The sequence below is a fragment of the Drosophila teissieri genome, chromosome 2R (assembly GCF_016746235.2).
Source record: "Drosophila teissieri strain GT53w chromosome 2R, Prin_Dtei_1.1, whole genome shotgun sequence".
Lineage (NCBI taxonomy): Eukaryota > Metazoa > Arthropoda > Insecta > Diptera > Drosophilidae > Drosophila > Drosophila teissieri.
The window spans coordinates 18,577,428-18,602,301 of NC_053030.1; the positions used below are offsets into that span (position 1 = coordinate 18,577,428).

The window sequence follows — 24,874 nt, forward strand, 5'->3', positions numbered from 1 at the left end:
GAGGACATATTAGGAGCCTGGTCTAGTTTGCTATTTTAAACAGCAGGACAAATCGGGGAAACACCTCAACACCCACACATCCCCCCCTCCCCCCATTTTGCTGCCACTCTGGCTGTCAATGGTCTGTGCTGGCTTCTTATGCCTGGCTGCACTTCATATTTATCCTGTGCCAGAATTTGTGGCTTTGGGTTCCGGAGCAGTTAAGTTGGTGGGCAGCACAGGTGCTGCTGCCAGGTGAATTATGTTATTTCGATTGCGCACTTTTTGCGTAGGCTCTTGAAATGGAATCACCTAACAGCCAGGGGAATGGAATTTTCAAGTAGCAAAACAGGTTTTCATTTCATTGCATTCTTATTTTTCAGTTGATTTTAATATTTGGCTATATATAGCTTAGCTCATATACAAATTATATATTATTTTTGACTAACATTTCTTTTGTTTATTTTATATTTATGGACTGAGATATAGAATGAGATGTTTTATTGTAAATTAAAGTTTTCAATTGGTGTAACATGAACCTTGGTCGCTGGCAATATTGCTAATGCCCTTGGGGCGTTAAACTAATTGAATCGCTTTTTTGATGAGCCTTCGATCTCAAATTTCCTTGGCGCGACCATATCACAAAGGCCACGCGTCAATTACACTGAAGTAGATGTAAAATGTATTTTAAAAGCTTGGCCAATATTATTTATACCCGTTACTCGTAGAGTAAAAGGGTATACTAGATTCGTTGAAAAGTATGTAACAGGCAGAAGGAAGCGTTTCCGACCATATAAAGTATATATATTCTTGATCAGGATCAGTAGCCGAGTCGATCTGGCCATGTCCGTCTGTCCGTCCGTCTGTCCGTCCGTCTGTCCGTCTGTCCGTCTGTCCGTCTGTCCGTCTGTCCGTCCGTCTGTCCGTCTGTCCGTCTGTCCGTATGAACGTCGAGATCTCAGGAACTACAAAAGCTAGAAAGTTGAGATTAAACATACGGACTCCAGAGACATAGACGCAGCGCAAGTTTGTTGATTCATGTTGCCACGCCCACTATAACGCCCACAAACCGCATAAAACTGCCACGCCCACAATTTTGAAAAATGTTTTGATATTTTTTCATTTTTGTATTAGTCTTGTAAATTTCTATCGATTTGCCAAAAAAACTTTTTGCCACGCCCACTCTAACGCCCACAAACCGCCCAAAACTGCCACGCCCACAATTTTGAAAAATGTTTTGATATTTTTTCATTTTTGTATTTGACTTGTAAATTTCTATCGATTTGCCGAAAAACTTTTTGCCACGCCCACTCTAACGTCCTTAAACCGAAAAAAACTGTCAGTGTTGAAGACTCGCCTTCGCACTTCCACTAGCTGAGTAACGGGTATCAGATAGTCGGGGAACTCGACTATAGCGTTCTCTCTTGTTTACCATGCGCACTGGATTTCACCGGGGCAATCGCGTTAGCGTTTCGAAGTCCGGACTTGGGCGCGTGTTCCTTCCGGTTTTGGGAGCACGTGCCTGGAGTCCGGACTTCGGAGTCCGGAGCACGGGTGCCGCATTCCTTCCAGGGGCTTAAAGAGCAACTTTAAGGCGGGTTTGGACGAACTACTCGCTCGGGCGGAGGAAAATGGCAAAAACGGGTCGAGTCGAGCGCTGGCAACACATTTTTGGCATACTTCACACAATCTACTGATGAAGTCAACTGGAAAACTCGCATAGCTTTGATGTTTCGACAGCAATTGCAGTGTGTACACACGGATACACACCTACAAACACTCAAAAGGATGCCATTTGTTCGAATGTCCTTTGGCGCAATTCAAAGGCCGCAACTTCAAAGCCCAAAAACTACGTTTTGTGGACCGCAGATGTTGTGGCCCAAGTGGTCCATGCGAAAGGGGGCCACTAAATAGTAATTTACCAAATTAGTTTGTTCTTCTAATTACCAACTGTGAGATGGCAAGCCAACTAACCGGCCAACTAAAGCCAGCTCCTTGCCCGCTGAGAGCTATTACATTTTTTGCAATTACTCTAAAAGGATTTCAATTAGCGTTTGAAAACGCATTAAGGTAAATGAAAATGTCCGCACCGCGCAAATATTATATGAAATATATAATAATAATAATATTCATAGTGGTAATAGGTATTATAGCAGCATTAGCCGCACTGCTTGTGCAAAAAAGCCAATTACCATAAAACCGTACAAATGCAATTACGAAATATCCGAATTATCTAACCATTGCCATTGGGACACTGAATCCCTTTCGTTCCAATTAAAATATGCACCAGGGTGAGCATGCAAATTAATCAAGGTATTTTCAACGCAAATTGCAATGAAGTAAATTGGCAAATTGTTCAGTTGACCCGTACGTTAATAGCCTTTGAGCATTCTAAACAAATGCACGCCGATAATAATCACCCGAAAATGAACAATAAATTATGCATTATTAAGCAGATATCAGCAGTAATTATAAAATATTTAAACAATTTCGTTAACTGACATTCTAATGCCCTGCCAAGCTTAATTAGTGCTTAATTCATTTCATCACATTTCTAAAATAAGTGAAGCACGCATTAAAAACACCTTTTAAGTATTAAGCAATACATTTTATATATTATTTATATTTTGGTTTTCAGAGCTTTCCACTTTAAATGAGCAGTGCACCTTTCAGTCCAACTGAGTGGATTTCAGAATGCATTGCTATTTTAAGCGAAAATTAAGAGACTTTCCTATCGGTAATTATTCCGACCTTTGGGTTAGACACCTTGACAGTGGCAATAACTTTTGGAGTTAGTCAGCCAGCGTGACCAATGCGTCTCATCTTTTAGTGATAATCAATATGCGGCACAATAAGAATTGGCAAATGCAAAGCGTCACGCAAACTTCTAACACTGCTATAAAAACCGATGTCATTTCAGCCAGCGATTAGTAAACGAAAAAGTGAACTAAAATGAGGGCTACTTTCGCATTGACTCTGTTGCTCGTCTGCCTTTCAGGCATTTTGGCGGTAAGTTTGCTTTTACATTGTACCAGTAAAACCATATTAATATGAATATAAATTATGATGCAAAGGAACAACCCAAGCTAGACACATCGGTGTCGCAGGAACTAGTGATGGGTTGCCTCAAGGAGAACGGAGTCACTTCACAGGATCTGGCTGACCTGCAAACGGGCAAGGTGAAGGCCGAGGATGCCAAGGACAATGTAAAGTGCTCCACTCAGTGCATTTTGGTCAAGACCGGATTCATGGACTCCACAGGCAAACTGCTCACCGACAAGATTAAGTCTTACTATGAGAAGACGAGCTTTAAGGATCTCATCGCAAAGGATTTGGACAGGTGCAGCGTTGTCAAGGGCGCCAATGCCTGTGACACCGCCTTCAAGATATTGTCCTGCTTCCAGGGATCCCATTAGGGCCTCAACAATCCCAGCAGTCGGTCGGTAGAAAAGCGCAGCATAATCTGTCCAAAAGCAATAAAGGCTTGCCGTAGAAATTAATATAGCCAAACCATTAATTCAAAAGAGAACACAAATCGATTTTTATAATATGATAAGAGCGGCAAGTAATCCCTATTTTACCTAGATATATTGGTTTCAGTAAAGTCTTTTAATTTCAAAGGAAACAGCGCCTAAAACAATATATAAGTCACAATCTTACAGTGCCCCATGCCATTCATACCCCTACAGCATTTATATATACCCCGTACTTATTTACTTCCCTTTTGACCCTGTTACCCTTTTTGGTGGCTAATTTGTGAAATATTCCCAAAGCATCTGCAAAATGCCAGCAATTTAATTATTACGAACCGCTGTGGCAAGAAGGCAAACAGAGCACTCATAAAATCATAGCCATCGGCAACAATTTCAATCGAATTGTCAGGGTCGGGACACTCTTTGCTATGCCCCAAAACCCTGCAACCCCATGTTTTTGTTATCGAAGACAAACTAAGTTTTCATATATAAATAGACGCTGCCGGGGCTGGATGCTCAGCGATTTTTGGGGGGCAGGCTACTACATATTGTATTCCAAGGAATTTTTAATTTCTTCATTGTGAAAATATTTATTGAAACCGAACATCGCCGAAAGGCACCAAAAAGTTGACGGAGTCCTCGCACCAGGCGGTAAAATAAGGGGGCCAAAAGAAAAACAAGGGAGCCGAAATTGCGCAACGCGAGAAGTTCAATGGTATCGGAATATCTACAGATTGAAAGCTAAGAAGGAGCAGCTGGCTGACTGGGTGACTGACTTTAATAGAGCTCAGTTGCAGCTTAAAGGAAAGTTACGGTTGGGGTTCGGGATCGGGATCGGGTTCGGGCCAAGGGGCTTCCTGGACAGCTCCGGTAATAGCCACTGAAACCTGGGCAAACAAATTGAATGAAATCAACTCGTTAAAAAGTAAATAACTCTGATGAATGGCTGAAATGCACAAAGAGCCGACCGAGCATCTTCCAGGTGGTAGGAGGTGGTAGCAGTTGGTAGGAGTAAAGGGCTGCCAGTCAATTGAAAATGAAATACAAATAAAATGCAAACAACCGGGCAACGCATCGGCCACATACAAATGTTGGCTAAGCAGCAGGCTCCAGGATATGCAGCCGAAGGATGTCTGTGTCTGGACTGTCAGGAATGGCCGAAGGAAATTAGTAGAGCCCGAGCACAAAAGGACCTAGAAATGTTGAAAATGGCAAAAGGAAATGGGCTGTAAGCCGCCGCAAGTCTTCCAGTCAGCCGACAAGCCAGGACATCGAAAGCTGCAGGGAAAAAGGAGTTGGCGTTGGAGTTGCAGTTGGAGGTGGATGTTATCCTTTCACATTCATCGATGAACTTTCAATAACAGAACTTTAGTTTGCCGATTTTTTATGACCACCGGGCTTCCTTCGCTTTTTATGCACCCCTTTTTTCAAGGATATGACATTGAATTGCACTGGCTGCCAGCTGGAAAGTTTGCGTCCTGAAATGGTTTTTGGCCCGCTCCTGGAAAAGTTGTTGCTGAAAAGTTACTTTGCGTGGGATAAGAGCTCTCGAGCCCAGTCGCAAACTTATCGGGCTAAGAAGAGATCTGGGAACTAAGCGTATATATCTTTTATCGCAATAAATATTTATGTATTTCGTAATATGTTTGACTTCTGGCTGCGTTTTCAAAAGGGTGGAAATTAGTGCACAGAGCACAATAAGTTTGAATTTCATGGAACTAGCATTTAAATAAACACAAACTTGCAAAAATTTGTAATAGTACAGATCACAAAAACACAATAACAAACAGTTTAATGCTTAGGGCAAACAAAAAAAACTGAAATGTAAGCTTTGAGAATATTTTTCTCAGCTTTAACAGTTTTCCACTTGTAATCTGTGAGTTTCACACCCAAAGTCATGAGCTTAATTACATACCAACAGGAGTTCAGTGAGCAGGATGGCCGATATGAACGTTGCCAGGACAACATGCTATTCACTAGCTTCCTTGCCGCTGCTGTTGACAATTTCCAGGAAGCCGAGCTGCTTGGCATTCAGATTTCGCATCGACTTCACCTTCCGACCGCAGTTTATTATGAGCTAAACAGCCAAGCTGCTGATGCCGCTCCGCTGCCAATGGCAAAAGCAGGAAATATGCACAGACCGTGATAGACTAAGGGAAATGCAGAAATACCCCGAAAAACCCAGCTCCCACTCGAATCCAATCCCCAATCCCAGCTCGGCATCAGCCAAGTCAAAACCCATTCAACAACAGTTTCGCATAATTGTAAATTCAAGTGGAAATGAATGAATTTACGCTGAACTCGACAGAAAATACCAGCAAACGAATGTTGCTTTTGCCAACGCTTTTGCTGTTGCCGAGCAGGTACCAAATGCACTGAGAGAAGTGTACATTAAAAGGAAATTATTTCAAGGAAACTTTAAAAATATAGCAGTCTAGGTAAATGAGCAAAAACTATGTTCACTGGTAGATTAGATTCAAAAATAAAATGTTTCTAAGATTCTATACGTGGTTCCAAAACAAAGACACCATATAAAATGATATACTGGTGCTACCAAGAGCTTAGAAGCTAGAATGCTAAAATTTCATTTTAAAGAGTTAATCATTATATTTTTCATTTAGCAATTCTTCGGGTGTAACAGGTAACTGCGAAGAAGGTAACGGATGCTGATGGCGATGGCTAACGGTACGTTTCCCAATGGCGCGCAAACAATATGGCGTCCTCGTCGAGGTCGAGGTTGCAAAATGGGCGTTGGGTGTTGCTCTGTGGGCGGTGGCAGTGGGAGTGGCAATGGGAGTGGCATTTGGGGGCTGTGGCGGAATCACGTTGCCTGCATATTTTCATTCATTCGTTTCAGCGTCAACGTCTGCCGACGACTGCAAAGTTATGGAATGCATAACGGGCTGGCTTACTCTGGTACTCCATGTTCTGGTGTGATGGTGCTGCCCCCCTATGTATTTGCACTTTTGTGTATCTGGCGGATCCAACGGTGCCGGGATGTGCACACTTCTTGTTGCCCTGTTGGCTTACCCTTCAAGTATTTACGCCTTTATTTATTTAACATTTCAATTGCATATTTTCGCACAAAAGCGCGTGCCGAGCCGAAAGGATGATGATACATTTGGATCCCCTAGCTCTGCCATGTCAATGGCCCACCACCAGCGACCACCAAAGGGTTAATTCGAATGCTTGTGGGGGCTTAGCTCGCACAAATAACTGAAGGTCCTGCACGTTTCCATGGGCGTGACCCATGCTAAATTGTCCAGAGCCAGTGTCATTCACTCCCCGGGTTCAAAAGCTTTCAAGAGCGGCTTGAGCTCCGCCGTAAATGAGATGCAATGAGATTATGGTACACAAATCTCTTTGAGCAACCAATTGAAGGGCAATTTCTATGTATAATTTTAATCAAATAAAGTCGTTGTATTGTTCTATTTGTATTGTGTAAGTATTAAACTAGACATAGTTATAACTTTTTCTACAAGTTCTTCTACACTTCAAAATAAATACTTTAAATAAATAAATCGATACATGCTTGGTTAGAACTAACATTCAAATTTGAATGCAACTGACAGATCGATGAGCATGTCGAACATCGCAACTTGCAACAAAAGTGTATGCACAACACTTTCATTTTTCTTTAAACTGTCATCCCTTATACCTTATACCATATACCATTTCGTCATCACGATTTCTATCATGAGCGATGATGCTGTTTCCATAGCGATTTCCACCGGCGCCCAAGAGTATGCAACACAAAAGAGGCATTTTTCTCAAGTGATGCCGCATTCAGCTTAGTTTTTGGGGCTCTTTTGGGCTGTTTTACGACTGCTTCTGCCGGTGACATCGATTGTTATTGTTGGCCAAACAATGGCAAACATTGCCAAATACATTTGCCAGTGCCGCCAGCGAATATCTATGCGTACGTCTGCACTTCGCTCGAGATAAAGTCGGATTCGGAGACGGAGAATGATGCCAAGATTGATGGTTCCTCCTAAATGATACCTGATTGAGTGTGTGTGTGTGGGTGCTTTTCCCTCTGCATATTCAATATTGTCAGGGGCACAGGACTCGTACCGCTTAAGTGTCATTTTGTGTTCTCGACACGCATTTTATGGCAGACTGGCAAAGTTTTGCACGCGCGATGAAATAAGAATAAGTTTGCGTTTGGGATATGCTGCGAGTATATGGTACGTATATGGTATGGAGGATCTCTCCACCTTCCGCCAAGATGCCGCTGACACTGAGTGAGATAAATGGTGACAAGTTTGTAGGCCAATTTGCGCACTAAACCGTCTAAAAGGCGCCACACACACACACAAACACACACTGACTCATGGGGCATAACCAATTTCATCCGTCGTCGATGGCTCACACAATTAAGTTTGCGGGGCACCAAAATAAAATGCAGCATGCTGCAATTTCGCCTTCGAGTTGCATTTCACAGATGAGTGCATCTTGGTTGGGGGATCTGCGGATCTGGGGATCTGGAGCTATATAGCTGCCATAGCCTGCTAACGGTTGATCTTGGCCTGGGCTTCTTGCTAACTTTGGCTCACAGCGCTTGTCGTAATTTTCGCGCCATCAATTTGAAATTACTTGTAGCGCTAGTTCTGGGCGAATTACATGCTTCATTGGGCCTTTGCCGCCTTTGTCGATTGAAGACGCTGTCGAACTCCAGCCAGGCAAGCCAGCCAAGCCAGGTGCTCCATGACTGCTGGCCATGGCCATGGAATGCAGCTGCGATTTTAGCATAAGTAGCGTAAATTGTATGCATTTCGAGCTAAGAGCGAACGATGGAACGCCCCGACAATCGCAGCGAACGACGCAATTACCGATAAATGGGAAGCTGGCTTTCATCCACTTAACGCTTGTTATGGCAGCTTTACAAAGTGTTGATTCTCCGGCACTGCAAATTAGATAACTGGCCGAGTGTGGAAAGGCAACTTATTATGTAAGCTGATTAACCATACGAAATATCTTGATATAGCCCCCACCAAATAGTATCGATAACCAATGATTCGGGGTAATCTTATTAATTCAATTGGTCAATAAGTTTTTGAATGTGACTTAGTTACACAGTTTGGCTTATTGGTTTATTACTAATAAAACGTACAAAATATAGTTAAATAGCTCTTGGTATTTATTTTCATGTTGATTTAATCGGCGGCAATCATAAAGTTTAAAATATATACAACAAAGGTTTCTTTTACGTACGTGCATAAACTTGGATTAAAACTGATTTCTCACGATTTCGCCCTTAGCCGGTAAACTGGCTTTTGGAAAGTTGTAAGATTTCGCCACTGACCACTTTGCCCCAACGATTAATCCACCCTTAGCTGGTATGCACAGAGTCACCAGGACACACCTTTAGAAATAAAAAAGGGAAAAGCCCAAGAAGAAACAAGCCATCCTCACGCTCGTTTCTGGCCACAATTTATGCCTGGAAAGGCTCCTTGAAGCGGGACACGCAACCAGCCCTCCTCGCATTCCGAACCCTTGGGCACAGTGAAATAAAACCAAAAGGATAAAAACTGAAGCAGCAAACTGCATTCATCTGCTCACAATACTCGCTACCCACCTACACAAGTACAAACCAGCGTTGGCGTGCCTCTCGGGATTCCAAATGGTGGGGTTGGAGGTGAAGGTGGGTAAGTAATGGAACGGGGTCGGGATACTTGGCGTATACTTTGTGCCACGACTACTTTTTACTTTTCTTTAACATTATTTTGCACTTTTCAATTAAAAAAGTGTGCACCCCACGCAGCCAGGCAGCCAGGCAGCCAGGGAGCCATGGAACACCAGTATACCAGTCAGACACAAGCCAACAAACTACGGCAAAGGGCAAAAGTAACCCCAAAAGCGGTCGAAACACGCCGATGAGGGGCGGAGAGGCGGCAAAGGGGGAGTGGTAGGTGGGTGGTAGGTGGGTGGTAGGTGGGTGGTAGGTGGCAGCTGCCATAATTATAATTTCTTAATGCAAATAAAAACTCGCTGTGCTGATTTCTCGCTTTTGTAGAGAGCCACAATTTAAACATTATGGACTTTTACTTGGACGCTTCGCGTTGGCTCTTTCATTTGCGGAAATGCCCTATATCTTTGATATTGAAGTCATTTACCTTTCCCAGCATTTAATTTAATTTAGTTCATATTTGTAAGGAAAAAAAGAAATTTTTCTAAAGGTTCTATAATGTTTTGGTAGATCACCTGTTTTTATCAGCTTGCTCACTTATTGACCACTTTTAAAGTTACTTCAAGACCCTTATCTTTAGAGCTCTTTACCTTAAATTTAACTCAATCTTTGTATACAGTTTTATTTAATGTTTTATTGGGTATGTACACTTTTAAAGGTATTTCGCAACGGATCTCATTAAATATTTCCAATAACAATGGGAGCTCCAACAAAGGGTGTACCGCTTTCAACTTATCGCTCAAATATACTGCAATCTCACGGTTGTTTTTCTTTTGCTTGCGCATTACCAAAGAAAAAGTGAAAAGCAAGGGTTAAATGGGAATTTCTGCTGTTCCTGTTTCAGAATCCAGACCTCTGCTTCGTGCTCCTGGTCCTGGTCCTGCTCCTTGTCCTGCTCCTGTGGCTGGCTTTCTCGACCTGGTCGCCCACCGATGTTGACCATTGTGGCCATTGCAGTGCCAACAAACGTGCATAGTTAATGAGCGAAATAAAAACCTGTGGCCCCTTTGCCGCAAGCACACACACACACATACACACATCGCACATCGCACACAACGCACACACCCATTCGCACACACAGTTAAGGACATGGCTTTTCAGCGCCGTGCGCAATGAGCTTACGTGGCGTATAATTAATATTAAATGTTATACTTATAAATTAAATAAAATGGCGCAACTGAAGCTGCCTGCCCGGCTGCTCCTTCTTTCAACCACACGATTGATGACCTGGCCGTCAAGCAGTCAGGCCAAATATATACCCCATATATGTATTATATATATATGTGTATATATGTTATGTTTATGTTGAGGGGATATACTTATGTACTTGGGGATTTCTGTGTTTGTGGGTCCCATTACTATATGCTCGCGTTATAAATGTGTGTTTGCCAAGTTTGACTTGCTACTTGCGCCACTTCCGCTGTGCGGAAAAATGCTTTTGATTTGATTTTCACCAAATGTCAACTTGACGTCACGTCGCTCGTCTGTGAAGGGAAAGCGGAAAGGCGGAAAAGCGGGAAAGCGGACGTCGTCGTTGTCGCCGCCTTTGTTGTGCCGATTCAACTGCATGATTTATTGTTTTGATGAAATTGCGTGTAAACAATTTAGTGGCTGGTTGGCGCCAAAAGCTCAAGTAAAGTCCTCCCACTCTTAAAGTCTATGGACTTTTAAAAGACTTTATTTAAGGTTAAATGTGGCCATAATTCATGGCCAACAAAGTTGCATAGTTGCTACAGAGTTCTTCGCAAAAGATTTCAGCGAAGTATACTTAGTTGATGGATTACCATGCGAAAACGAGATGTTCTTTTAGATACTCTTTTACGATGATATAGTATTAAAATTAGTAAGATGCTTTGTTGGAAAATACTACTCTTGTTGAGCGGAAAGCTCAAATGACAACTGCTGAACTTTTGTCCTTGTAAATGAACCGCAATCGTAGTAAATATGGAAATACCATTCCGATATTGCAACCACAGAACACGCAAAGATGTCAAAAGGAATGGAGTCAGACCACAGGAGCTCTCGATGGGAAAAGCCCTTAGTTATGGGGCAGTTTAAGCTGCAAGTTAACCACAAAACTGAACGCAGCATCGTGTGCAATTCCGACTACCAATAAATATGCCATAACAATGAGCAAGGCGGGCTAATATCCGATTACTCTGCCCCAGCAAATGTGGCGTGAAAAGCGCCAAGCCAAGCCAAACCAAGCCAAGCCAAGTCAAGTCAGGCCAATACAGATAGATAGATACTCCCACGAATCCTTCCGATTTCCCATTTCACTTTTTGCAGCAGAGCATGAAACAAACGCATAAGTAAATACCAGAAACGAGTGACTTTCAATATCCTCAAAGGCTTATTGCTTACAGCAAATTTCACGCCAGCAGACAGACAAATACGACCGAGCTGCGAATGCATTTACACATTTGCAAACGCAAACACAAACATCAGAGAGACAGTTGCAAACATGCAACATACAAATATGCGTGTACTGAGTTTCCCCCACAATACAACACACACAACCCATTTTCCCGAAGCTCGTGGAGCTTGTGAAGCATTTCCATGTTGGATTCGGGCTCGAATTCCGAGATGGACTGGGATCGGGACTGGGGATTCGCACCCAGCCATGTCTGAGTGCGTTTCCTCCAACGCATTTACGTTTATTGCATTTGTAAATTATTCACACAAGGATATTAAATGCAAATTGTGAAATAGACGACACACTCGTGCCGCACATGCTTCGCTCCACAGATACAATATCCGTTGATGCCCCATGTATATATTGGCGAATTACTCAGCTCCTGCATATGATTGTCACATGCAAAAATCGTTTTCCGATTCTGAGTTCTGAGTTCCCGCCTCGGGCTCTCGGATTCTCGGTCCTCGCATTTCATCTTCCTTGAATGCCATTTGCCGGAAGGACCTTTGGTGCCATGTGAGGTTACTTGGGTCGCTGGTCGATAGTTGGCTACGCAATCTGACCACTTGATTGACTCTGGCCCTCATTCGGTTTGTGCACCTGTAATTCGATCCAACGAGCAGAGATCAAAAATTAATTTTATTAAAGCCAGTAGGACTGCACTCACATCCTATTTATTCGTTTTCCATTACCTGATTACACTCTTGCCCCGACCGCTTGCCGGTAAGGGACACTCTCTCGACAAAGTGGCCAGAACAAGTTGGGAAAAAGTTTAATTTCACTAGCAAATTTCACCCACTCGCATGCAACGCTGCCCAAAACACATTTGACATTGCCACTGCCCCTGAATGTGGACAAAGTTTCGGGTGCCGCACAGTGTAACATGCAAATCGAATTTAAACTTGCCAACAAATAATGGAAGGCCATCTGGCTGCAGGGCTTACACCTAGCACCTAGCACATTACCAAATCGTCTATGCAGAACTGCAGCACCTGTCGCTAAATCAGTAAACAGAGACAATTATTGCACAATTATTGCCACTTAACGTGTCCCCTGCTAATCAATCCACTTAGCACCTTAGAACCTATAAAAGACCCTAGAAAATGGTCTGCTGCAAACAGTTGCCATGTTCAAAGTTAAGGATCTGCTGCTCTCGCCGTCAACCTTCGATGATCCCATTTTCGGAACCCATCTGCGATGCTTCCAATGGTACGGATATGTGGCCTCCAAGGATCAGAATAGGCCTTGGCTAAGTCTCATACGGTGCACCATTTTGACGGCTTCCATTTGGCTAAGCTGTGCTTTAATGCTGGCGAGAGTGTTTCGTGGTTACGAAAACCTCAATGATGGGGCCACGAGTTACGCCACCGCAGTCCAGTATTTCGCAGTATCCATTGCCACCTTTAATGCCTACGTTCAAAGAGATAGTGAGTTTAAACTATAATATTAATATATTCATTTAATAAAGTATGCTGCATATTTATTCCAGAGGTAATATCCCTTCTGCGAGTTGCCCATTCGGATATCCAGAACTTGATGCTCGAGGCAGATAACCAGGAGATGGAACTCCTGGTCGCCACTCAGGCCTATACCCGCACCATCACCCTGTTGATCTGGGTGCCATCGGTCATTGCTGGCCTAATGGCCTATTCGGACTGCATCTACAGGACTCTATTTCTGCCCAAATCGGTTTTCAATGTGCCAGCAGTGCGACGTGGTGAGGAGCAGCCCATTCTGCTCTTCCAGCTGTTTCCCTTCGGAGAACTTTGCGATAACTTCGTGGTTGGATACTTGGGACCTTGGTATGCTCTGGGCCTGGGGATCACCACTATCCCATTGTGGCACACCTTTATCACTTGCCTCATGAAGTACGTAAACCTCAAGCTGCAGATACTCAAAAAGCGAGTGGAGGAGATGGATGTAATATATTTTTTTTTTTTTTATTTCTTACTTACATATATTCAACAAATTATAAATTTCTGGTTTGAGTAGATTAGCCGGCTTAATCCCAACTTGAAAATTAATCGTCTTGCTGGCAGTGAGTTAACTTTCTGGCAAATGCAACTCTTCAAGGAATTTGTTAGGGAACAACTGAGGATTCGAAAATTTGTCCAGGAACTACAGCATCTCATTTGCGTGCCCGTGATGGCAGATTTCATTATCTTTTCGGTTCTCATATGCTTTCTCTTCTTTGCCTTGACAGTTGGCGTAAGTTTGCATATTTACCAATTTATAGTTCTCGAAAATATTTAATATGGCTTTTTAGGTTCCAAGCAAAATGGATTACTTCTTCATGTTCATTTACCTGTTTGTGATGGCTGGTATTCTGTGGATCTATCATTGGCATGCCACGTTGATTGTTGAATGTGTGGGTATACTAACAAGAATATCATGAAATATTAACAAAAAAAGTTTAAATCTTCCTCTAAAGAAGTTAATTTATTCTCGCATTTTTTTTTAAATTGACATTCATTCACATTGGTTTCACATGTCGGATGAAGCACTATTAAGTCGGATAAAAAAAGCCCATTTCAAGCTATTGTCTGACTCGCATGATTTTTGTTTACTTCCTTTTAGTAGCCTCCTAAAAATGCCCTTTTTTCAGCACGATGAACTGAGCCTTGCTTACTTTTCTTGCGGATGGTACAACTTCGAAATGCCTTTGCAGAAAATGCTCGTTTTTATGATGATGCATGCCCAAAGGCCGATGAAGATGCGCGCCCTGCTGGTCGATTTGAATCTGAGAACCTTCATCGACGTAAGGCTGCCGAGTCGATATTGGATTCATCGAATTCAAGCCATTCCTTTTGCAGATTGGCCGTGGAGCCTACAGCTACTTCAATTTGCTGCGTAGCTCCCACTTGTATTAAGGGGGAAAGCCTTTTCTTCAGGGCTAATCAAATGCCGTTGCGCCTGTCAACTCGTTTGGCTAACATGACAGTAAACAAGCCATGCAATTCATTTTGCCCGGCACACACTCACAAAAACCGAGGAAACGATAGAGGGCACATACATACATATGTAGAAGTTGAAATGCTAAAACCATTTTACAGTGCAAATAAACGTGACTCAAACTGAAGAGAGACGCCTGTTACTCAAAAAGGCAATGCAAGTAACGGGCGACATCATTTATCACTTGAGAAACGTCGCATGTCACTGGCGTTGTATGTGTTTTGTTATATTGTCTTTCTCAATGGATATAAAACGATTTTTGCACTTCTTACCAACCAACCCCCGCCCCTGCCATTATTTCCCTGCCGTGCCTCTAATTGTCTTGGGGGTTTAGACAAAGGAAATTTATGCGTCTGCCCCAGCAAAACGGTCAGATACATCAACCCACCACCACAATACAACCATCAGCGAAACTAACCAAACAAACCGAATCGTTGTCCCCCTGGGTGTATTTTTTAATATTATTAAGAGTATAGACAAAAAAAGAAGTAAGGAAACAAAAATAAAAACAAACTGCGACCCACACCCAAATAAACACGCATTTTGTTGCGGTTGTTGTGCTCCCTGGGATTACACAAAGTGGCTAAATGGCTGATAAAGGCACACGCCGAACCTCGGCTACTAATGAGTATTAATGGCGGGGTTACAAACGCGGCAGGTATGCCAGAGCCCAGAGCCCAGAACCTTGCAAACAGAACTCAGAACTCAAAACCCAGAACCATTTCGAAAAACCTGGGCATCCATCCACGTATGTTAGTCCTCGGAGGGTAACAAAAGCGAGGGTCACAGATAGTTGGGTAACAGCGTGAAAAGGGTTGTTGGTAAACCACTCGATTGAAATCTCTCTGAAGAGAGCGTGTTACCCTTTCGAAAAAGTAGAAGAATGCGCTGATATATGAGATACAACTCCTTTTATATTTCCGCGACATCTGTAATACACATTTGTTCAAACAAACATAACACAATGGAAGGGTTGGTGATTCAGCTCTTCTATTTGCCACTTACGTATCGTTTTGAAGCACTAAACTCTTACTAAATAGGTAAATATTGTTTGAGTAAGGGTCGATTCTAGCGCTTAGCTGTAGAAGATGACAACGAATGAGAAAGCTAACTGAAAAAATTTCTAACAAAACCAGCAGTTATATGTTATATATGTATTTAAGTTAGACATTCCTTCCAGTTCTCTAGCTAGTCAAATATCGACCTCTTGTACTTAAAAATAGGATTTCGTATAGCTTAAAACACATATTTTTAGACCACAATAAAGATAATTTGGCAAAAATAGAAACCACATGGCATTGCGGCATACCAAATTCTAGGCATCTGTTGCCGGTATTTTAAGCAATATTGGCAAATTTTTTATGGTTTTCGTTGCGCACGTTTTTTGTTGATTATTTATGACATTACATACATAATGCAAGCGTAATGGATGCGAGTGTTCATTAAGCACAATGAATGTCGTGCACTCTGAGTGCCAACCCTCGTCCCTCAGGGGGAAAATGCGTTGGGAGCTCGAGTGTATTGTACGGTGCGTTATGGTAAGTGTGTGAGCCACCCTTTTTGGGTTTTTGCAGTTTTGCGAAAAAATTAAAATTTGCTGCACACATGTAATGAATATTTACAATACACTGCTGCCCTACCGCCACAAAAGAAATGAATTCAAAGGGAAAGCAATTCTCGGAACGGGCCCACAAAAGAAAACCCCCTTCAAGGAAGCAAAACCTCCTTATAAGGGTGGTACATACATACATATGTTGAAGCCAAAGAATTGTAAGTTAGCATTATGCGTAGTCATATCTGTGAAGCAGAAATTAACTTCTGAAAGTGAACTGCCTGACATGCAATTAATGTAATGCAAAAATTCGTTTTTTTCAAAGCATATTAGAAGAACGAATTATTTCAAAACAATAGTGATTCCAGTGAGCCCTTTAAATTCGTTCGCATTTAAAATCGAACAGCTTGTAATAAAATGTATTTTCCTAGAAAAAAGGAAACCCATTCGGAAGAAACATTTTTATTCACGTAAATAAGTGGGCTTACGTTTGTTGGTTGCGCTACCAAAGCTCTTCACTTTGGCCAACTAAGTGTTTTGCCATTAAACATTTACGATGGCACAGTTAAGGCAGCACACACGCGTGACTTGGCCAGCTGTTAGGTGAAATAAATATGGTTATTAAAATTAATTAACGCACGCCGATTTGTTGGCCGGCGCCATAAAGCGAAATGAAGTTGTAGTTAAATTTTGAATGCATTGAATTAATCATAATCAGGTCCCTTGCCCATCTGTTGGCCGGATATGGGCACTCGAGCTTGGCCAAAAGGACTGCAGTTGTCACCAGAGGACGCGCGCACCGCCCAGGATATCGTGCACATTTAAATGCAACTGATTAATCATGGATAAAGTTGTTTTTGCTCCTGCTGCTGCTGCTGCTGCTGCTGCTGCTGCTGCTGCTGCTGCTGCTGCCTCGGCTGTTGGTCACGTGACTGCAAACAATTTGACTTCAAACACATTAACAGTTACGGTTGGGCATTGGAGGAGGCCAGCGCCGGATAACTCCCGGGGAGCAAATACGGGTCCTGCACGCAGAGGGTTTGTCACCAGCAACAACTTAACTTGGCTAACTAAAACTTTTCATGCATTGCCGTTGACAGTGCAATAAACATGCCAAAACAAATGCAACAAAGGCAACAACTTATGAAAACAACAGCGTCAACTGACCCGTCCCCACCACGCCCATCCCACATGACATCCTCGGGGCTTGGGAGGGTTTTGAGCTGATGGCCAGGGGGAAACCCCTTCAAAGGGGTAGAAAATAGACACGTAAGTCGTTGAAATATTTAGACACTGGGAGATGGGGAGTCGTGAATAGTTCGACGCCTTCTTTCCAAGAATTTCAAACGAAGCGAGGCTATTCGACTGATTTATGAAGTTTGCATTGACATTGGTATTTTTACGAGCAGCAACTTTACTCTGACTTCATTGAAGCCGTCGAGCCGAAACCCATCAATTTAAACATGCTCCTTGAATGATGAAATTAAGAGTACAAATCGTATCCAAACTTATTACAAATTATTATTACAAACTAAATTATTTATTACCATTACATATTATTAACTCTACTCATATCAAGAGCAAAAACCTATTCAAAAAAGAATTTAAATTCACTCTATATGTTCAACTTTAAGCCACATGACTTTCGCCAACGACCATACCACGCTGAATACATCGGTTCTCGTCCGATCACCGAAATTAAGCAGCGTCGGGCGCGGTTAGTACTTAGATGGGGGACCGCTTGGGAACACCGCGTGTTGTTGGCCTCGTCGACCAACTTTTTGCTTTTTGCCTTTTGCCTTTTGCTGCCTATTAGTTATTATTTTTATTATTTTAGCATTTTCGGCTGAAAGTCGGAAATTTTTTTATTTGCCTTATTAAAACTATATCTTCTTGGAAATGTGAAACCCGCAACCCAATGGGAAATTCTTGGAAATTATTATTTACAAAACAGTATGTACTAGCTGTATTCGAGGCCATAAGGACACCGTTTAGTCCATCGACTTTCGCCAACGACCATACCACGCTGAATACATCGGTTCTCGTCCGATCACCGAAATTAAGCAGCGTCGGGCGCGGTTAGTACTTAGATGGGGGACCGCTTGGGAACACCGCGTGTTGTTGGCCTCGTCGACCAACTTTTTGCTTTTTGCCTTTTGCTGCCTATTAGTTATTATTTTTATTATTTTAGCATTTTCGGCTGAAAGTCGGAAATTTTTTTATTTGCCTTATTAAAACTATATCTTCTTGGAAATGTGAAACCCGCAACCCAATGGGAAATTCTTGGAAATTATTATTTACAAAACAGTATGTACTAGCTGTATTCGAGGCCATAAGGACACCGTTTAGTCCATCGACTTTCGCCAACGACCATACCACGCTGAATACATCGGTTCTCGTCCGATCACCGAAATTAAGCAGCGTCGGGCGCGGTTAGTACTTAGATGGGGGACCGCTTGGGAACACCGCGTGTTGTTGGCCTCGTCGACCAACTTTTTGCTTTTTGCCTTTTGCTGCTGATTGGTTATTATTTTTATTATTTTACCATTTTCGGCTGAAAGTCGGAAATTTTTTTATTTGCCTTATTAAAACTATATCTTCTTGGAAATGTGAAACCCGCAACCCAATGGGATTCAATTATTATTTACAAAACAGTATGTACTAGCTGTATTCGAGGCCATAAGGACACCGTTTAGTCCATCGACTTTCGCCAACGACCATACCACGCTGAATACATCGGTTCTCGTCCGATCACCGAAATTAAGCAGCGTCGGGCGCGGTTAGTACTTAGATGGGGGACCGCTTGGGAACACCGCGTGTTGTTGGCCTCGTCGACCAACTTTTTGCTTTTTGCCTTTTGCTGCCTATTAGTTATTATTTTTATTATTTTACCATTTTCGGCTGAAAGTCGGAAATTTTTTTATTTGCCTTATTAAAACTATATCTTCTTGGAAATGTGAAACCCGCAACCCAATGGGATTCAATTATTATTTACAAAACAGTATGTACTAGCTGTATTCGAGGCCATAAGGACACCGTTTAGTCCATCGACTTTCGCCAACGACCATACCACGCTGAATACATCGGTTCTCGTCCGATCACCGAAATTAAGCAGCGTCGGGCGCGGTTAGTACTTAGATGGGGGACCGCTTGGGAACACCGCGTGTTGTTGGCCTCGTCGACCAACTTTTTGCCTTTTGCTGCCTATTAGTTATTATTTTACCATTTTCGGCTGAAAGTCGGAAAATATTTTTTTATTTGCCTTATTAAAACTATATCTTCTTGGAAATGTGAAACCCGCAACCCAATGGGATTCAATTATTATTTACAAAACAGTATGTACTAGCTGTATTCGAGGCCATAAGGACACCGTTTAGTCCATCGACTTTCGCCAACGACCATACCACGCTGAATACATCGGTTCTCGTCCGATCACCGAAATTAAGCAGCGTCGGGCGCGGTTAGTACTTAGATGGGGGACCGCTTGGGAACACCGCGTGTTGTTGGCCTCGTCGACCAACTTTTTGCTTTTTGCCTTTTGCTGCCTATTAGTTATTATTTTTATTATTTTAGCATTTTCGGCTGAAAGTCGGAAATTTTTTTATTTGCCTTATTAAAACTATATCTTCTTGGAAATGTGAAACCCGCAACCCAATGGGAAATTCTTGGAAATTATTATTTACAAAACAGTATGTACTAGCTGTATTCGAGGCCATAAGGACACCGTTTAGTCCATCGACTTTCGCCAACGACCATACCACGCTGAATACATCGGTTCTCGTCCGATCACCGAAATTAAGCAGCGTCGGGCGCGGTTAGTACTTAGATGGGGGACCGCTTGGGAACACCGCGTGTTGTTGGCCTCGTCGACCAACTTTTTGCTTTTTGCCTTTTGCTGCCTATTAGTTATTATTTTTATTATTTTAGCATTTTCGGCTGAAAGTCGGAAATTTTTTTATTTGCCTTATTAAAACTATATCTTCTTGGAAATGTGAAACCCGCAACCCAATGGGAAATTCTTGGAAATTATTATTTACAAAACAGTATGTACTAGCTGTATTCGAGGCCATAAGGACACCGTTTAGTCCATCGACTTTCGCCAACGACCATACCACGCTGAATACATCGGTTCTCGTCCGATCACCGAAATTAAGCAGCGTCGGGCGCGGTTAGTACTTAGATGGGGGACCGCTTGGGAACACCGCGTGTTGTTGGCCTCGTCGACCAACTTTTTGCTTTTTGCCTTTTGCTGCCTATTAGTTATTATTTTTATTATTTTAGCATTTTCGGCTGAAAGTCGGAAATTTTTTTATTTGCCTTATTAAAACTATATCTTCTTGGAAATGTGAAACCCGCAACCCAATGGGAAATTCTTGGAAATTATTATTTACAAAACAGTATGTACTAGCTGTATTCGAGGCCATAAGGACACCGTTTAGTCCATCGACTTTCGCCAACGACCATACCACGCTGAATACATCGGTTCTCGTCCGATCACCGAAATTAAGCAGCGTCGGGCGCGGTTAGTACTTAGATGGGGGACCGCTTGGGAACACCGCGTGTTGTTGGCCTCGTCGACCAACTTTTTGCTTTTTGCCTTTTGCTGCCTATTAGTTATTATTTTTATTATTTTAGCATTTTCGGCTGAAAGTCGGAAATTTTTTTATTTGCCTTATTAAAACTATATCTTCTTGGAAATGTGAAACCCGCAACCCAATGGGAAATTCTTGGAAATTATTATTTACAAAACAGTATGTACTAGCTGTATTCGAGGCCATAAGGACACCGTTTAGTCCATCGACTTTCGCCAACGACCATACCACGCTGAATACATCGGTTCTCGTCCGATCACCGAAATTAAGCAGCGTCGGGCGCGGTTAGTACTTAGATGGGGGACCGCTTGGGAACACCGCGTGTTGTTGGCCTCGTCGACCAACTTTTTGCTTTTTGCCTTTTGCTGCCTATTAGTTATTATTTTTATTATTTTAGCATTTTCGGCTGAAAGTCGGAAATTTTTTTATTTGCCTTATTAAAACTATATCTTCTTGGAAATGTGAAACCCGCAACCCAATGGGAAATTCTTGGAAATTATTATTTACAAAACAGTATGTACTAGCTGTATTCGAGGCCATAAGGACACCGTTTAGTCCATCGACTTTCGCCAACGACCATACCACGCTGAATACATCGGTTCTCGTCCGATCACCGAAATTAAGCAGCGTCGGGCGCGGTTAGTACTTAGATGGGGGACCGCTTGGGAACACCGCGTGTTGTTGGCCTCGTCGACCAACTTTTTGCTTTTTGCCTTTTGCTGCCTATTAGTTATTATTTTTATTATTTTACCATTTTCGGCTGAAAGTCGGAAATTTTTTTATTTGCCTTATTAAAACTATATCTTCTTGGAAATGTGAAACCCGCAACCCAATGGGATTCAATTATTATTTACAAAACAGTATGTACTAGCTGTATTCGAGGCCATAAGGACACCGTTTAGTCCATCGACTTTCGCCAACGACCATACCACGCTGAATACATCGGTTCTCGTCCGATCACCGAAATTAAGCAGCGTCGGGCGCGGTTAGTACTTAGATGGGGGACCGCTTGGGAACACCGCGTGTTGTTGGCCTCGTCGACCAACTTTTTGCTTTTTGCCTTTTGCCTTTTGCTGCCTATTAGTTATTATTTTTATTATTTTACCATTTTCGGCTGAAAGTCGGAAATTTTTTTATTTGCCTTATTAAAACTATATCTTCTTGGAAATGTGAAACCCGCAACCCAATGGGATTCAATTATTATTTACAAAACAGTATGTACTAGCTGTATTCGAGGCCATAAGGACACCGTTTAGTCCATCGACTTTCGCCAACGACCATACCACGCTGAATACATCGGTTCTCGTCCGATCACCGAAATTAAGCAGCGTCGGGCGCGGTTAGTACTTAGATGGGGGACCGCTTGGGAACACCGCGTGTTGTTGGCCTCGTCGACCAACTTTTTGCTTTTTGCCTTTTGCCTTTTGCTGCCTATTAGTTATTATTTTTATTATTTTACCATTTTCGGCTGAAAGTCGGAAATTTTTTTATTTGCCTTATTAAAACTATATCTTCTTGGAAATGTGAAACCCGCAACCCAATGGGATTCAATTATTATTTACAAAACAGTATGTACTAGCTGTATTCGAGGCCATAAGGACACCGTTTAGTCCATCGACTTTCGCCAACGACCATACCACGCTGAATACATCGGTTCTCGTCCGATCACCGAAATTAAGCAGCGTCGGGCGCGGTTAGTACTTAGATGGGGGACCGCTTGGGAACACCGCGTGTTGTTGGCCTCGTCGACCAACTTTTTGCTTTTTGCCTTTTGCCTTTTGCTGCCTATTAGTTATTATTTTTATTATTTTACCATTTTCGGCTGAAAGTCGGAAATTTTTTTATTTGCCTTATTAAAACTATATCTTCTTGGAAATGTGAAACCCGCAACCCAATGGGATTCAATTATTATTTACAAAACAGTATGTACTAGCTGTATTCGAGGCCATAAGGACACCGTTTAGTCCATCGACTTTCGCCAACGACCATACCACGCTGAATACATCGGTTCTCGTCCGATCACCGAAATTAAGCAGCGTCGGGCGCGGTTAGTACTTAGATGGGGGACCGCTTGGGAACACCGCGTGTTGTTGGCCTCGTCGACCAACTTTTTGCTTTTTGCCTTTTGCCTTTTGCTGCCTATTAGTTATTATTTTTATTATTTTACCATTTTCGGCTGAAAGTCGGAAATTTTTTTATTTGCCTTATTAAAACTATATCTTCTTGGAAATGTGAAACCCGCAACCCAATGGGATTCAATTATTATTTACAAAACAGTATGTACTAGCTGTATTCGAGGCCATAAGGACACCGTTTAGTCCATCGACTTTCGCCAACGACCATACCACGCTGAATACATCGGTTCTCGTCCGATCACCGAAATTAAGCAGCGTCGGGCGCGGTTAGTACTTAGATGGGGGACCGCTTGGGAACACCGCGTGTTGTTGGCCTCGTCGACCAACTTTTTGCTTTTTGCCTTTTGCCTTTTGCTGCCTATTAGTTATTATTTTTATTATTTTACCATTTTCGGCTGAAAGTCGGAAATTTTTTTATTTGCCTTATTAAAACTATATCTTCTTGGAAATGTGAAACCCGCAACCCAATGGGATTCAATTATTATTTACAAAACAGTATGTACTAGCTGTATTCGAGGCCATAAGGACACCGTTTAGTCCATCGACTTTCGCCAACGACCATACCACGCTGAATACATCGGTTCTCGTCCGATCACCGAAATTAAGCAGCGTCGGGCGCGGTTAGTACTTAGATGGGGGACCGCTTGGGAACACCGCGTGTTGTTGGCCTCGTCGACCAACTTTTTGCTTTTTGCCTTTTGCCTTTTGCTGCCTATTAGTTATTATTTTTATTATTTTACCATTTTCGGCTGAAAGTCGGAAATTTTTTTATTTGCCTTATTAAAACTATATCTTCTTGGAAATGTGAAACCCGCAACCCAATGGGATTCAATTATTATTTACAAAACAGTATGTACTAGCTGTATTCGAGGCCATAAGGACACCGTTTAGTCCATCGACTTTCGCCAACGACCATACCACGCTGAATACATCGGTTCTCGTCCGATCACCGAAATTAAGCAGCGTCGGGCGCGGTTAGTACTTAGATGGGGGACCGCTTGGGAACACCGCGTGTTGTTGGCCTCGTCGACCAACTTTTTGCTTTTTGCCTTTTGCCTTTTGCTGCCTATTAGTTATTATTTTTATTATTTTACCATTTTCGGCTGAAAGTCGGAAATTTTTTTATTTGCCTTATTAAAACTATATCTTCTTGGAAATGTGAAACCCGCAACCCAATGGGATTCAATTATTATTTACAAAACAGTATGTACTAGCTGTATTCGAGGCCATAAGGACACCGTTTAGTCCATCGACTTTCGCCAACGACCATACCACGCTGAATACATCGGTTCTCGTCCGATCACCGAAATTAAGCAGCGTCGGGCGCGGTTAGTACTTAGATGGGGGACCGCTTGGGAACACCGCGTGTTGTTGGCCTCGTCGACCAACTTTTTGCTTTTTGCCTTTTGCCTTTTGCTGCCTATTAGTTATTATTTTTATTATTTTACCATTTTCGGCTGAAAGTCGGAAATTTTTTTATTTGCCTTATTAAAACTATATCTTCTTGGAAATGTGAAACCCGCAACCCAATGGGATTCAATTATTATTTACAAAACAGTATGTACTAGCTGTATTCGAGGCCATAAGGACACCGTTTAGTCCATCGACTTTCGCCAACGACCATACCACGCTGAATACATCGGTTCTCGTCCGATCACCGAAATTAAGCAGCGTCGGGCGCGGTTAGTACTTAGATGGGGGACCGCTTGGGAACACCGCGTGTTGTTGGCCTCGTCGACCAACTTTTTGCTTTTTGCCTTTTGCTGCCTATTAGTTATTATTTTTATTATTTTACCATTTTCGGCTGAAAGTCGGAAATTTTTTTATTTGCCTTATTAAAACTATATCTTCTTGGAAATGTGAAACCCGCAACCCAATGGGATTCTTGGAAATTATTATTTACAAAACAGTATGTACTAGCTGTATTCGAGGCCATAAGGACACCGTTTAGTCCATCGACTTTCGCCAACGACCATACCACGCTGAATACATCGGTTCTCGTCCGATCACCGAAATTAAGCAGCGTCGGGCGCGGTTAGTACTTAGATGGGGGACCGCTTGGGAACACCGCGTGTTGTTGGCCTCG

The 24,874-nt window shown here is 42.4% G+C and overlaps 2 protein-coding genes and 21 non-coding genes across 23 annotated transcripts; all 23 read left to right on the forward strand.

The window, feature by feature from the left end:
- Positions 1–2,847: 2,847 nt before the first annotated feature.
- LOC122613524 (general odorant-binding protein 56h) lies at positions 2,848–3,508 on the forward strand. The gene is made up of 2 exons (XM_043787736.1): positions 2,848–2,988; positions 3,054–3,508. The coding sequence occupies exons 1-2, from the start codon at positions 2,932–2,934 to the stop codon at positions 3,393–3,395; spliced, it is 399 nt and encodes a 132-aa protein (XP_043643671.1). The 5' UTR covers positions 2,848–2,931; the 3' UTR covers positions 3,396–3,508.
- A 9,175-nt stretch (positions 3,509–12,683) lies between these two features.
- LOC122614713 (odorant receptor 56a) lies at positions 12,684–14,427 on the forward strand. The gene is made up of 6 exons (XM_043789346.1): positions 12,684–12,984; positions 13,047–13,477; positions 13,550–13,765; positions 13,824–13,925; positions 14,163–14,315; positions 14,371–14,427. The coding sequence occupies exons 1-6, from the start codon at positions 12,684–12,686 to the stop codon at positions 14,425–14,427; spliced, it is 1,260 nt and encodes a 419-aa protein (XP_043645281.1).
- A 3,281-nt stretch (positions 14,428–17,708) lies between these two features.
- On the forward strand, positions 17,709–17,827 carry LOC122615337. Its single transcript, XR_006325790.1, has one exon. It is a non-coding gene; the product is annotated as a 5S ribosomal RNA (ribosomal RNA).
- Positions 17,828–18,069: 242 nt separating this feature from the next.
- Positions 18,070–18,188, forward strand: LOC122615363. The gene has a single exon (XR_006325816.1). It is a non-coding gene; the product is annotated as a 5S ribosomal RNA (ribosomal RNA).
- A 235-nt stretch (positions 18,189–18,423) lies between these two features.
- On the forward strand, positions 18,424–18,542 carry LOC122615375. The gene has a single exon (XR_006325826.1). It is a non-coding gene; the product is annotated as a 5S ribosomal RNA (ribosomal RNA).
- A 228-nt stretch (positions 18,543–18,770) lies between these two features.
- Positions 18,771–18,889, forward strand: LOC122615386. Its single transcript, XR_006325835.1, has one exon. It is a non-coding gene; the product is annotated as a 5S ribosomal RNA (ribosomal RNA).
- Positions 18,890–19,117: 228 nt separating this feature from the next.
- LOC122615397 lies at positions 19,118–19,236 on the forward strand. Its single transcript, XR_006325846.1, has one exon. It is a non-coding gene; the product is annotated as a 5S ribosomal RNA (ribosomal RNA).
- Positions 19,237–19,451: 215 nt separating this feature from the next.
- Positions 19,452–19,570, forward strand: LOC122615343. Its single transcript, XR_006325796.1, has one exon. It is a non-coding gene; the product is annotated as a 5S ribosomal RNA (ribosomal RNA).
- A 235-nt stretch (positions 19,571–19,805) lies between these two features.
- Positions 19,806–19,924, forward strand: LOC122615354. Its single transcript, XR_006325807.1, has one exon. It is a non-coding gene; the product is annotated as a 5S ribosomal RNA (ribosomal RNA).
- Positions 19,925–20,159: 235 nt separating this feature from the next.
- LOC122615355 lies at positions 20,160–20,278 on the forward strand. Its single transcript, XR_006325808.1, has one exon. It is a non-coding gene; the product is annotated as a 5S ribosomal RNA (ribosomal RNA).
- Positions 20,279–20,513: 235 nt separating this feature from the next.
- LOC122615356 lies at positions 20,514–20,632 on the forward strand. The gene has a single exon (XR_006325809.1). It is a non-coding gene; the product is annotated as a 5S ribosomal RNA (ribosomal RNA).
- Positions 20,633–20,867: 235 nt separating this feature from the next.
- LOC122615357 lies at positions 20,868–20,986 on the forward strand. Its single transcript, XR_006325810.1, has one exon. It is a non-coding gene; the product is annotated as a 5S ribosomal RNA (ribosomal RNA).
- A 235-nt stretch (positions 20,987–21,221) lies between these two features.
- LOC122615358 lies at positions 21,222–21,340 on the forward strand. The gene has a single exon (XR_006325811.1). It is a non-coding gene; the product is annotated as a 5S ribosomal RNA (ribosomal RNA).
- A 228-nt stretch (positions 21,341–21,568) lies between these two features.
- On the forward strand, positions 21,569–21,687 carry LOC122615359. The gene has a single exon (XR_006325812.1). It is a non-coding gene; the product is annotated as a 5S ribosomal RNA (ribosomal RNA).
- Positions 21,688–21,922: 235 nt separating this feature from the next.
- On the forward strand, positions 21,923–22,041 carry LOC122615360. Its single transcript, XR_006325813.1, has one exon. It is a non-coding gene; the product is annotated as a 5S ribosomal RNA (ribosomal RNA).
- Positions 22,042–22,276: 235 nt separating this feature from the next.
- LOC122615361 lies at positions 22,277–22,395 on the forward strand. Its single transcript, XR_006325814.1, has one exon. It is a non-coding gene; the product is annotated as a 5S ribosomal RNA (ribosomal RNA).
- Positions 22,396–22,630: 235 nt separating this feature from the next.
- LOC122615362 lies at positions 22,631–22,749 on the forward strand. The gene has a single exon (XR_006325815.1). It is a non-coding gene; the product is annotated as a 5S ribosomal RNA (ribosomal RNA).
- A 235-nt stretch (positions 22,750–22,984) lies between these two features.
- Positions 22,985–23,103, forward strand: LOC122615364. Its single transcript, XR_006325817.1, has one exon. It is a non-coding gene; the product is annotated as a 5S ribosomal RNA (ribosomal RNA).
- Positions 23,104–23,338: 235 nt separating this feature from the next.
- LOC122615365 lies at positions 23,339–23,457 on the forward strand. Its single transcript, XR_006325818.1, has one exon. It is a non-coding gene; the product is annotated as a 5S ribosomal RNA (ribosomal RNA).
- A 235-nt stretch (positions 23,458–23,692) lies between these two features.
- Positions 23,693–23,811, forward strand: LOC122615366. Its single transcript, XR_006325819.1, has one exon. It is a non-coding gene; the product is annotated as a 5S ribosomal RNA (ribosomal RNA).
- A 235-nt stretch (positions 23,812–24,046) lies between these two features.
- LOC122615367 lies at positions 24,047–24,165 on the forward strand. The gene has a single exon (XR_006325820.1). It is a non-coding gene; the product is annotated as a 5S ribosomal RNA (ribosomal RNA).
- A 235-nt stretch (positions 24,166–24,400) lies between these two features.
- LOC122615368 lies at positions 24,401–24,519 on the forward strand. The gene has a single exon (XR_006325821.1). It is a non-coding gene; the product is annotated as a 5S ribosomal RNA (ribosomal RNA).
- A 233-nt stretch (positions 24,520–24,752) lies between these two features.
- LOC122615369 lies at positions 24,753–24,871 on the forward strand. The gene has a single exon (XR_006325822.1). It is a non-coding gene; the product is annotated as a 5S ribosomal RNA (ribosomal RNA).
- The last annotated feature ends 3 nt before the right edge of the window (positions 24,872–24,874 follow it).

What these genes read in the sequence shown, in the direction of transcription:
- LOC122613524 (XM_043787736.1), top strand. Translation starts at nt 2,932, where the DNA reads ATGAGGGCTACTTTCGCATTGACTCTGTTGCTCGTCTGCCTTTCAGGC. An exon ending in GCCTTTCAGGCATTTTGGCG is followed by an intron (nt 2,989 to 3,053) that starts GTAAGTTTGCTT and finishes TATGATGCAAAG; the next exon opens with GAACAACCCAAGCTAGACAC.
- LOC122614713 (XM_043789346.1), top strand. Translation starts at nt 12,684, where the DNA reads ATGTTCAAAGTTAAGGATCTGCTGCTCTCGCCGTCAACCTTCGATGAT. An exon ending in AGCGAGTGGAGGAGATGGAT is followed by an intron (nt 13,478 to 13,549) that starts GTAATATATTTT and finishes TGGTTTGAGTAG; the next exon opens with ATTAGCCGGCTTAATCCCAA. An exon ending in CCACGTTGATTGTTGAATGT is followed by an intron (nt 13,926 to 14,162) that starts GTGGGTATACTA and finishes CCCTTTTTTCAG; the next exon opens with CACGATGAACTGAGCCTTGC.